The sequence below is a fragment of the Astatotilapia calliptera genome, chromosome 14 (genome assembly GCF_964374335.1).
Source record: "Astatotilapia calliptera chromosome 14, fAstCal68.1, whole genome shotgun sequence".
Taxonomy (NCBI): domain Eukaryota; kingdom Metazoa; phylum Chordata; class Actinopteri; order Cichliformes; family Cichlidae; genus Astatotilapia; species Astatotilapia calliptera.
Genome location: NC_137435.1, coordinates 6,226,765 through 6,239,498, shown reverse-complemented (window position 1 = coordinate 6,239,498; position 12,734 = coordinate 6,226,765). Strand labels below are relative to the sequence as shown.

Below are 12,734 nucleotides of genomic sequence, written 5' to 3'. Positions count from 1 at the left end.
ACAATTAGTTCACTACAGCAAAGGTTCAGATTTGAATCCACAGCAGACTTAGTGTTTCACATCCTGTTGGGGTGAAGAAAGTGTCAAATGATCAGATTTGGAAGATTTTGAAAAGTTGTTTGAAAGCAGGGATGTGACTCTTTCCTCATTCTTTATTCTTTTTTCCATTCTTACAGGCTGTAGGCCCTTTATGTGGTTGAACATATGTATGGAAAAAGGTCATCCTTAAGCCAGAAACTGACTGGTTCCCATGCATGAGAACTAGGAAAGCTCTACACAGGAAACATGTGCAACACAAATGTTAGTGTCATCAAAAATGTCTTAACTTTTAAGGCCATCCACCTTCTTTCAATTTAACAGCACAACCGACTGCTGTCTGTCTGGGAAAAAGAGTCATTTAATGCTTGAGAATGCATTTTTGTTGGCAATAGTATTAAGCAGGATTAAACGTGACACGTGTGCACATTGGGGTATGTCATCATGACTCACTTCCATTGGGACAGTGAATCGGGCTGTTCTGTGACTGTTTATTACATCTCTTTGGGGGTACAGACTGACGTTATGCAAGGTGTGTACAGAGAATCAGGACTCCATTAACAGCCATTTAGTTTCTTAATAACTGATTCTTTGTTTATTCTGTCTGTGTGTTTGTGATTTTTTTTTTATTCTGGGGTTCTTTTCAGACAAATAAAATAGACTTGTGGTATGTAAAGAAACGCAATAAATGTAAAATCTCATCTCATCGCAGTGTTAGGATTAGCGGGGTGACATGGGTCGACTCGCTTCCTCTCCCTCTGACCAGCCCTACCCCCTCGTCCTCCTGGGAAAAAAGTAGACTGGGAAAATAGCTAGATGAGTGTTTTCTCAAAGCACCCGCTTCTCCCATTTTTTTTTCTGCTCTTCCATCCAGTCCTTCCCTACTCTCACCACCACCACCACTTTTTCCCTTTTTCCCACAGTGCCTCGCTCTGTGTTCTGGAAAGGAAAATCATAAGTCAACTGAGGTTAAAAAAAGGGGGGGTGGAATGAAAGATGAAGGAGTCAAGCTGAAAAACTGGATTCAGAAAAACTTGTTCAGCTTGTTCGGGGGTGCAGGAAATCACATCCTCAGCAATGTTTGTTGGATGACGTAGAAAACACTGGCTGAAAGATAAATGAATAAAAGCAAGCCCAGTTCATCTGGAGGAACCAGATGAAGAACACGAGACATAAAGGGAGAGAGAGTTCAGCATACATGCACAATTTATGAAGGATTTAAGGAGGCAGAAAGCTACAGAAGGCTTCAGGCTCAAGAGAAAAACCTTGTGGGAGTTTGTCAGAGACTTCAGCAATGAAGCACATGGAAAATGTGGAAAATATTGGTGTGCTGTAAACAGCCAAACTCTCTCTATTGTTCTCTAACTCAGTTTACCCTTAATGCCTCCTGAACTATTTTTCTCAAAAGCTAAATGTTATGTTTCATATGTTGTCATTTTTTTCCCTGTAAAATGAAATGAAGATTGCTTTAGCTCAAAAAAAGAACTGAAAATTCTGCTTGTTCAAGGACTGCTTCCCTTTTGCGTCTTCCATTTATGAGAAAATGAGAAATACTGTGTTTACAGATTACAAGCAGCTTCCCTCATGGAAACCCCCAATCACTGCTCCTGTGGCATGTCTCCTCTCTCCATTCCTATTTATCCAGGGATACAGAAAGCATGAGCTGGCATGGAAAATCCCACCTCAGTCTAAACTCAAACACAGGCTAGCATTAGAGTTTGGACAGAGTGCAGCAATCCTAACTGAAGCCTTTCAGGAGAATTTAGCATCTACCTTCCTTTTCTCCATCACAGCCTTTTCTGTCCCTCAGCGCCAGTCAGCCTTCTACTTCAAGAGTTTATATTTAAAGCTGGGTTCACAAGGGTACAGTCACTCACATCTGGTAACCTTCATAAACACAGACTAAGGAAAAGGGGCACAGTAAGGAATATTATGACTAATGGTGCACTGTAAACTAATTCCCTAACTTCATGTTATCAGAATTCAGAATAAGTCTTGACTTATAATGATCCAAGTTGAAAATAATTCAAAAGACTCTGCAGGGAATTACATCCACCTTAAAATAGATCCAGAAAAAAGGGGTCGTGGGGCTAAAACACTGAACTTTTGCCAGCTTGAATTCTAGACAAGACAGAAAACAGTCAAAGTGACTCATGCCCAAAGCATAAGACAGCAATGAAACACAGCTGGAGTATATTAACTACATCTTAAACATAACATAGTATCAGATATGCAGACCTAATAAGTGAATTAGGCTTAAGTCAGAGTTCCAGAACTATGATTTGGGCTTTAATCTACTTTGTCATCCTGGAACAGAACAGCTAGGCCCTGTGAAGCCATCATCTTTATTATTACTGTTTTAGTCCCATTGAATAGGCTTAGCTGAGAAAACAACACTAACACATGTTCAGTGTGACTGAGGACATCATTCTGTTAGCATATACTTGCACATTTAGCAGTAAAAGTATCCCGCTGGCATTTGTTTGAAATGCACTTATAGAAAAATGACCCTTACTACAGAACAAAAACACCATAAAAAGCAACTCAGTGGTGTTTTTGTTACTGTGTAGATTCTGTCCTGGTCTGGTTACAGTTCACAGAGCCTTGACCTTGAAATACTTATGAAGAAATAATCTCACACACAGCGACATAAAAAGATGCGCACATCCGGACAAGACATCCTTGGTGAAAACAAACAACTCTGCAAAACTAACCTCCTTCTTTGGTACGTAGCTCCACCCAGGGAGACCAATCAGATGGGCCTTGGCTGCTATGGCAGGCCACTCTGACAGCATAGAGGGTGTGAGGCTCCAGGTCTTTGATGATGTGTGAGGATCGTGGCATGGACACAGTCTGATTATGGATCAGCTGATGTGGGCCTGCTATGATGGACTCTCCTGAATGTTTGGCCTGGAACATTAAGATGATAAACATTATACTTTGTATACTTTGTAAACAGTGGTTCCTAATAATCAGATTTACTGGTTTACGTGCAAACAAGAAGATGATGTGCTGTTTTTGAGTCCAAACAATGACTGATTGTTTATTTAAATTTCTTCACAGACAGGCGAATTGGTTGTGCAGACAAAATGGAAAAAACTGAATTCTTTTCTGCAGTTTCTTAAGCTATTATTTGTTGCTGCTGCTGGTGGTGGGGTCATTAAGTGTTAATTTTTAACAATGCTGTAAAATGTTCCTTTGCTGCTCTGAACAAAAGCCAAACTCAGCAAGGTAGACTAAAAGCAGAACCCGCCAACCAGACATCACAGGCAGAAACCTGCTGTCTCTGCAAAGTCTTTATGGTAAACACATTTAAAGAGGAACACTAGAAAACAAAAGCTTCTTTGCAGCAATTTTATAACCACATTAAAGTTGCTGGTCTAGGCCATTGTTCTGCAGCATTGTTCATTATCAACAAACTTGTTTGAGATGGGTGGAGTTCACAGGTGGAGTTAAAAACATTATAAATAATATGCCTAAAAATGAGCAGCCACACAAACATATGTTTGTAGCAGGTGCTGATGTGTACTGTTTTACCATATAAAGCAGGAATGGGTAGAGGATGAGTTATGGCAAGAAAAGCAAAGCAAAATCTCTTTAATTTAAAACTAGGCTAGCAAAAGGCTCTGAACTAGAGAATTAGCAAAAAAAACACCATGAGCAGTCAGAGGTCATGTGCTATAGGAAGCTTAAGTCTTTTTCCTTATGGCATGAGTTAGACATCTGAGGATGTCTTCAGTTGCATGAATGAGGAGAACTGTATGAATGTGTGTGGGTTTGTAAAAGCTCGATGAATCACCGTCCAGCCTGCAAAACAAGTGTGTTTAATCGAATAGTACAACTCAGCCCTGAGTCACACTCCAGCATGCATTCCCCCTTGTATGGCTCAGACCCACAATACCTGCTGTCACTGACCTTTCCTGTTTTCTTTTAACAACTTTCTCCACGCCTTTCTTTCCTTCTTTCTTCCCTTCTTTCACCTCTCTAAACCACTGCCTTTTCATGTTTCTCTTTACTACACAAACAACCGTTAAATTCAGCTTTTTGCCCCATTCTCCTGAAGTAGGCCCCTTTTCTTTTTCCCCTACAAGGGTAAAGGGGTTAGAGAGAGATGGAGGAAGGGAGGGGGCAATAGTATCAAGAGGTATGAGGGGCAGCTTTATTAGAACCAGACGTTTAGGGGTGGTGCTGCAGTGTTCCCTTCTCCAGGAGAAAATTTTCCTCCTCTCAGCTATGAGCTATAACGGCCTCAAAGCATGATAGTGGCAGAGAGACACTTACAGAAAGAAAGAGAGGGAGGGAGCGGCCCTACATAAGTCCAAGAGGCCACTTTCCCAGAGTGAAACATGACCCACTGGTACATGAATAAAGCAGGGAGGGGTAGAGGATGAGTTATGGCAAGAAAAGAAAAGCAAAATCTCTTTTCTTTAAAACTAGGCTAGCAAAAGGCTCGAGAATTAGCAAACAGAGGAGTCAACGATCAATTGTTAACAGGTAGAAACAACAAACAGCTGCTGTGGTTATTCCAGCTAGGGTTCTGAGCTAGTTGTGCTATTCACATCTCCCACATTTACGTCTAGTTTTTCTCACCTGAACAGAACAGTTGACTATCTGGTAAGTACCTCCGAAACCAGGTTCCCACGATAAATGAAGTGCGGACTGAGTGATCTCTACAGCTCTCACATCCTGAGGTTTGTTGGGGAGAACTAAACAACAAAAACAACCCCCAAAATTAAAGATGTAAACATAATTATATGCAGATAAACTAGCAATGGCTGAAGTGACACTGCTTTCATGGGCTGACACCTACCAGTGATGGTACCAGATCGGGAGCTGGCCACACCCTTACGGTTCTGGGCCTCACAAGAGAAGGTGCTGGTCCTGTTCAGGCCTGGACAGAGAAATGAAACATCCAGGTGTGAGGAGGAAACACTTCAGTATGCTGAGTTGCATGTGATGTCAATGTGAGAAAAATATAACTAGAGTGAGAATAGCACGAGGGTAAAAGTTCCCATTCAGTAACATCCTCTGTTTGTCAGTAGTATTAGGTAGTAGGGTGCTTCTTCCTGAGAGTGTAATGGTCGTTAATCCAGGAAAGACTTACAGATTTTACATTTTGATTTGTGGTGTAAAAAAGTGAAAAAATGTGCAGCTGCTTCAGCTTTGGCAAGACAAGACAGTGTTAAACGTTTATACCTTATCTAAACATTTCAAGAAATTAACTTTATTCCATTGTGAACAATGAATCTTAATGTGAGTAAATACATGCAGAATTCAGGTTTACTTGTTGCACATGTTTAAGCAACGAGAGCTGACCAAAGCTGTGTACTAACACAAATAAAAGAGAGGAAGAAAGAGCAGGATAAAAAAAGTGTAGTATGAATTTCAATGATAGAATATCAGTTACTATAATATTAAGTTTGATCAAGCCAATAAAAAGCCATATAAAGCGTAGGTGGAGATTTGCTGATATTCAGGTTGAAAGGCATCAAAAATGTGCTTATTCTGGTATAAATCATAATATTTTTAGGACTTGGATGTAGTTTTGATTAAATAATTTTTTTCTCAATTGGCTACTATAACCAATATTATTTTCCACAAGATCATCAAAAAAACCCATTTTGGTTTTAACTGCTATTTGACGTAATTTGAGGTTTGGTTTTTCAAAACTGCAGCTTCATGATAAAGCAAAAGTTTCAGGAGTTGCAAATGCTTTTTGCTTTGTAGGCTGGAGAACAAAGAGTGCAGCCTAGCTGAAGTCTAGGTGTAATATGCTGAGCTGCTGCCTTCAAGAGGAGCTGGGGCTCCCGTGAAGGGGGAAAACAAGTATGACACACTGACATTCAGCAGAGAATGAGTCCTCTGACAAAGTGACTCACAGCGTGCTCACACATTGAGCATTTTGTAATGAAACACAGGCCTACACACACAGACAGACAGTGAAACATGTGACATTCAAGTTTATCACTGTTATCTAACACCCCAACATTGTCAATAACCCACAAGCTGAGAGTGACAGAATCATGCAGTGTGTTTGTCCTGCGCCGACGGCACCATGCCCCCATTGTGCCGTGGCCGGAAAAAGAACAGGGGGTACGATCCTCGCTGGCTGTAGTGAGGGGTTGTGAGAGGGGAAAAGGAGGGAGGGGAGCGTGAGCTGACCACTGGCTGTGTGCGACAGTGAACTGCTCATCAAGCCAGATTGCGCCACTTGCTCGTGTCTCCTTCCTTCCTCATCAGAAAACCACAAAACAACATCCTTTAACAGCTGGAAATGTCATTATCTGTTACTAGGAAGAACCTCATGATCCGTGCAGTATTGACCAACAGTGTCAGCTGGGAAAGGCAGTGCGTGGCTTTGGTACTTTTTTTTTTGCTAGACTAACATTTTCTGTGAACAAAGTAATAGTGTTAGATTTCTCAACTTTCTTAAAAGGAACTGGGATTGTGAATACTTTAATGGTTCATGAATAACCAAAATGGTTTAGAACTGAAGGAGAAATGAAACTGATAATGAAGTTGAAAGCGTTGACTTTAGCAGGGGAGTAAACCAAATCAAAATCAAATCAAATCACTTTTATTGTCACATCACATGTGCAGGTACATTGGTACAGCACATCTGAGTGAAATTCTTGTGTGCGAGCTTCACAAGCAACAGAGTTGTGCAAAATACAATAATGTAAACAAGCAAAATACAAGAATGGCTACATCTGAAACTAATAAATATATGTACAATATATAATAGTATATGCATTATGCAACATAAATATGCAACATAAATTTATTTTGATGAATAGATTTTTTTTGCCCAAGACACAATAAAAAAAGAAAAAGAAGAAAGAAGAACAGTTTATGAGGACTTCTCAAATCATGAAGCCACACATGTATGGCTCTTGGTTTCTTGCTGGTTGGAATGTTCTTCATTCCATTTTTCTTTATGGGCTCCTTGAAAGATTATTTGTGTTTGCCTTGGTTTGGATCTGTGGTCTGCCAGGCCAGCTGTCCATACCAGAGTTGTGAGTGTAGGTTACCATCAATCGGGTCCTAGTCAACACCATGAAGCCTGCTCCGATGAGTCAAACCAGAGCCTTCAACTGAACTTCAACCGCTCCTTACTCCTCCCTTTTTCCTTCTGACTCAGCCTCCTCTGTTTTTCAGCCTACCACTGGTAGGCTAGCTGGCAGGCATCTGTAGTTTGCATTCAAGCAGCAACAGAATCCCCCTCCTTTATCTCCTTCTTTCTTTTATCTCCTTATGTCCTCTGCACATCAATTTTCCATCTCCCAATTTCCCAATTGTCCTTTCTGTGCTTGCTGCTCCTTTTTACCCACAAAACCACAAGGCATGTCCTCAATGGATTCACTGGCAATGTGCCAGCCTGGCTCTCTCTGGGGAGGGTGGTTATTTGGTAGTATTGTTTTGGCCATGAAAGGAGGATTTGAAAGTCTTTCAAACACAGGAGATAGTTGCTATACAGTTTTTGAAGAAGGTCATTATAACCAGTCTAAATAGATTAGATTCAAAAACTCAACTCTGAACCACAACTTCTTGAAGGAGGACTTTTTACTCGTCTAATATTTAATTTGCATATTATTTTTTTTACCTGCAGAAATTAGCATTTGTAACTCATTAATCATTTAAGTAATTAATCTTCTCAGTTTTTAAAATGTGAGGACCCACTTCTCTTGCCAACATGTCAAGTTTGGGGAGAATTTTTTTCTTTCGTTTTTTTAAAAAACTTTTTTTAACTTGATCATTCGTTATTGTTTTTATTTTCTCCTGTCCATTTCACTGTCAGTGCAAAATGAGGATTTGAGAAATCTGTTTGTTTAAACTGGACTAACTAGGCTGTTGTGCTTGACTGAGTAAAACATGATACCTGTGAGGTTGAGGGTTGAGGGTGAGAGGGCCACTGGATCCGTCAAAACATTCAGAGGATGGCCATCCTGTAGCCAGATGACCCTGACTGGTTCAGGAGGCCCGTGGGCTGCACAGATAAGGCTGAAGGAGACATTCGCCACGACAGTCATGTGGTAGGGCTCCAAAGAAAAATGAGGAAGGCCTGAGAAAGACTTAGCTGAGTCAGGGTCTCCACTCCTTTAAACAATCCAAATCTATAGACTTCTGTAGCTGTGGTTGTTTAATAACTCACCTTCCAGCTGAATACCACCCTCATCAGAAAAGGTCTCATTGCTTCCTGATCGAACAGCACATTTGTAGTAGCCCATGTCAGGGAGCTGGACTTTCTCAATTCTGTTATGTATATAAAGAGGAATATTTTCAAAGGTTTTGTAAAGAGCAAAAAATGTCAAAGCAAACTGGTAATACAGGGAGCTGATGTTTACTTTCTTTCTAAATTTAACATTCAGTCAAGCCTGAATAAAATATTTCAAGTTACAGCAGATTAGACAAATGTGATTTTCCTTGGATTGCATAATTTCTTTGAGAATTGATTTCTCTGGTTCTCTACTGAGAGTGGAAGTCAACATGGTGACATAATCCAGCAACAGCCCTGTTTGAGCTAGAAACAAGACGGGGTGGAAGAACAGGAAATAAACACATTTTTAGACCAGGTGTGACTGCTTCACAATACATAATCCTTAAATCTTAAAACGAAAAGAAACTTCCACATGTTAGCAGCCAAAACTGCATCCTACCTCAGTGTGCTTATGATAGTCCTACTGTTGCTGCCAGTGAGAACTTGGTACTGATTATTTTCTGCATGCTCCAGTGGCACACCATCTTTCAGCCAGATCACATCAGGGGACTCCACGTCCTCACTCCCTTTACCATTCAATTTGCACTGCAATGTAACAGGTTTGCCCAGTGAAGAGATGACAGTAGTGGGACTCTTTACAAACTCCAAATCTTTGAGAGAGGAAAGAAGCAGAAGAAGAGGTTAGCATTTTTCAAATGCAAATTTTTTGCAGTCCAACTGCAACTGAAAACGTATCTTTAAAGAACAAGATTTCCCACTCTTCTCTTTTCTATAGAATCTGTGCAGCTACAAACTGAGCGTAGCATTACTTCAGACAATGTTTAGCTTTGTCTGCAGTCTTTTTACATCAACTGATAACAGCTGATCTCAGTCCAGCCCAAAAAACCTACTGCTGGCTCAGATGGTACCCTTCTGTGCATTCTTCAGGCAGATATCATACAGGCAACACCATGTCCTGCTCCTGCAAGCTGCTTTGCAACCCACCGTGACCCCCAGTGCCTTCATTTCATCTTCTGCTTGACCTTAATGTGACGTATGTTGTCACTTTGTTGATGCTTGCTTTGAGCTGTACATGTTTGTCTTGCTGTTTCTTTCATAGGACATAATTTTTCTACCACAAACAGTCATTACTAGAAATGAAAGGTTCACTCTTTTTTTGGGCTAAAGTGGTCCTGACTCAACTGTGATTGTTCTGCATGCATGCGCATGACACCTTTCAGTAGTTTAATTCACATAATTAGATTAACTACATTAATCATGTCATCTATCCAATATAAAACAAAAATAAAGAAAATGCCCAAGACAAACTCCCATAGATTAAGGTGAAATAGTCCAAACAACAATTCAAAACCCAAAGATATTTAAATCACAGTGACACAAAACACAGAAAAGTAGTAAATCTCCACAATCCACAGCAAGTAGCAAATTTTGGTTTAATAAATGTCTGGAACATTAAATCATAAACAGAATTGCTGTTGTCCTATTAATCAATCAGCTAATATGTCCAGCACTAAAGTCTTCACTTGATTCTGTCTGATAAATATTTATTGCTTGTGACAGACTTACTTTTGCAGTTGCCAGGATATGATAACCCGAGCTTTTGAAAGACTCTGGTTATCTCGTGCTCCTACTGATAGTGAGGCTGACCTGAGAAGGGCAGCACTGATACTGAGACAAAGGCTTCTTGTTAGAGGAAGGTTGCCTATGTTGCTTAAACAATGTCTGAGAACTGAGAGCCCAACACAAACTAAACGTAATTATAATCACAGCTTCTTCATAACAGTATTCACAGACCTGCAGCCTATAGATGTCTGATGTCAGAAAAATGTTGAAAACGGAGGATCATTCTTTCTTTTTACCTTCTGAAACTTTCAATGATAATGAATTAGAATACGTAACTTAAAAACCCAGATTTTCTTTAAACCATCAAACTGGCAAGCGCACATAAGATGTGCACAGATTTGTGATACAAGAATTCTTTTCTTTTTTTCGCAGTATCACATAAAAATGCAAAGCATCCACTCAACCAACCAAGCCAAGGCAACTCCTTGTAGATAAAGAAAACATAAATCATTTGAGGATGAGCAAACTTGGTTTTCAGAGCAAGAATGAAAAAGCACGATTTTCTCAAGCTTGTCAACACGCCCTCCTCGTCTATTTCATGGTCACCTTTCAACCTTTGACCCTTTACAAAGACCCCAAAGACCCATTTCACTATAACACATAAATGGCCATAATTCAACAACCAAAAACAGATTTAAAATGCACCTTTTTGCAGTACTTATTTTACTCTTAACTATAACATGTCTTGACAGAGTGTGTGCTTCCCCACCTCTTTGTCTCTGTGTGTTTTCTGGCATTAAAAGTCATTCATCCCTTTATTTTTTAAGCTTGGCTGAGCTCTTTCAATATTCTACATGACCCTGGCTTTGTCCTCCTCCCCCTCCAGTGCATTGAATCAAAAAAGCCTCATTTTCTCTCTCTGTATCTTTTTTTTTGCTGAATTCATATAATAATAACCTTGTAAACATTTTACAAGATTGCAGACAGACAGAGAGGGGAGGCTACAGACAAACTGTGTGTCTCTGTTTGTGTGTGGCCTGTCTCCACTGATTCATTGGTGCCTAACTACTTCATCGCCTCCCTATTGTTCCCCGAATTCCCTTCAGGTCCCCCACTTTTTCCCTGATCTTTTCTTTCCACCCTGCCTCTACTCCTACTCTCCACTCTGTGAGAATGCTCAGATGTTAAATGTCATTGGTTGTGCACATACCAAAAATGTCTGACACAGTCTTAAGCATTTATCCTCCTCTCCCTCCCTGCTTTATCCTCCTGCATTTTTAACAGTGTGGAATCCATTCACTGCCGCGCCTTTGCCCTTTCTCCTTTTCATGCCATTCATCACTATACATTTTGCCACCTCCCCTCCAAACTCTCTACTCTTGCCCTCGTACCCCATCCATCATTGGATTGGAGTCTGAGTCAGACAAGCTCTGACTCACAAACCAAAGCATTTGGCCCCCTGAACCCCTCCTCATCCTTCAGATCCTCACATCCAAATAGGAACTGAGACATCCGAATAAAATTCTCCATTCTTCACATCGGTGTCTCGTAATCTCCCTGCCTGCTAGTCATACATATACTTAGGGCAGCTGCCCAAGAGACAGAGTGACCGCAATTGTCAAAACACATAAGCTGACAGGTGGACGTCCATGTAGGGATACTGTTTTCATCAACTGGGTGCAATTGAAAGTTCCCAAACAGTCAGTAAAGTTTGTTTTAAAAGATAATTAACATACTTTTGAAATGATTCTGTATAGTGTAGAAAGACTATTTTCTTAAGAAAGCAGAAATTTGGCTTTCAGCTTTCATCTTTGGCGTTCAGCAAACATTCTCTTTGCTGATTATGATTCACCCATGTCTCAAGATGTTTACATTAAATGCCCACCTTTCACTTGTTTCAGTACAGCTATCAAATTCCAAATCTTGTTCGCTTGAACTCCCAGCATGAATAAACATTGATCACCTGATTTCAGAAACATTGCCCTTGAGCAGTTAGTGTTACTGGTTGTTACCTGTCAGGTAAAACTCCCCTTCACTTACTTTGATTGTATTATAATATAATAATAGTATACAATAATATCAATCCTTTACTTGCTTTTGATAACTTTTTTATGTTGGCCAGATGTTGAACGCCCCTGCAGCTGTGGTTAGCCAAAAACAAATTGAGTTAACGAGGCAGAGAGCTGACTGTGCTAATTGCTCTTTACGATGTTTCCCCCTGCACACAACTAACAGGCATATTGGGTAAATAAAAAAGCGCCCCGTTTCAGTTAAACCTTACCTGTCAGCGAATCTGCAGATGTTGGTATCCAAACCGAAAACATGACGGTGAGAATCACAAACGACCATTTAGACAAATTCATATTTTCTCTCGAAAACAAATGACCTCGGAAAAAGAGCTTCATGAGGAGAAGAGTCATCCTGGAAACATCACCAGACTCCATTACCGCATCGCAGCAGCTCAGAGATTCAAAGTTACGTTTTGCTCTAAAGAAAAAGAAAAAATTTCTCTGACTTGGCAGGTGCTGAAAATGTTGAGTATCCACAAATCAAGACCCAAACAAAGCGAATCCGAGCGTTTCAGTTCCCCGTTTTATGAAACATGCGGTTAAAAAAAAGTCTCTGAATTGCCACAAACTCTTGAGTTTCCCTTATCCTGTTGCTTTGGTTGGTTTCAAACGGAGCAGGGCTGTCTCCATCAAAAACTTTCATCTACCATGAAAAAGCGCACAGCAAACGACGCTCTAAACTTTTCCTGTCCAAACGAGAGTCTATTTCTAGCGATCAAGAGCATATTTTTAAACCAGTCTTTCCTGCAGCCGGTTGTCCAAAGTCTCTATCCTGCCTACAGGTTCCCTGCGACTCCAGACATTCCCCTGGCTTTCTTATCCCTCTCCCCCTTTCAAACACGATTCAA

At 40.4% G+C, this 12,734-nt stretch overlaps 1 protein-coding gene across 2 annotated transcripts in view; it reads right to left on the bottom strand.

The window, feature by feature from the left end:
• Window positions 1–12,734, bottom strand: part of axl (AXL receptor tyrosine kinase) — a 25,006-nt gene extending 12,272 nt beyond the window's left edge. For both annotated transcript variants that reach the window (XM_026192332.2, XM_026192333.2), the window contains exons 1-7: window positions 12,099–12,734; window positions 8,694–8,904; window positions 8,189–8,289; window positions 7,916–8,098; window positions 4,847–4,927; window positions 4,627–4,742; window positions 2,751–2,946 (exon numbers count right to left, since the gene is read on the bottom strand). In XM_026192332.2, the coding sequence (XP_026048117.2) occupies window positions 2,751–2,946; window positions 4,627–4,742; window positions 4,847–4,927; window positions 7,916–8,098; window positions 8,189–8,289; window positions 8,694–8,904; window positions 12,099–12,261 (1,051 nt within the window). In that variant the 5' untranslated portion in view covers window positions 12,262–12,734. The remainder of the gene's footprint in view (window positions 1–2,750; window positions 2,947–4,626; window positions 4,743–4,846; window positions 4,928–7,915; window positions 8,099–8,188; window positions 8,290–8,693; window positions 8,905–12,098) is intronic.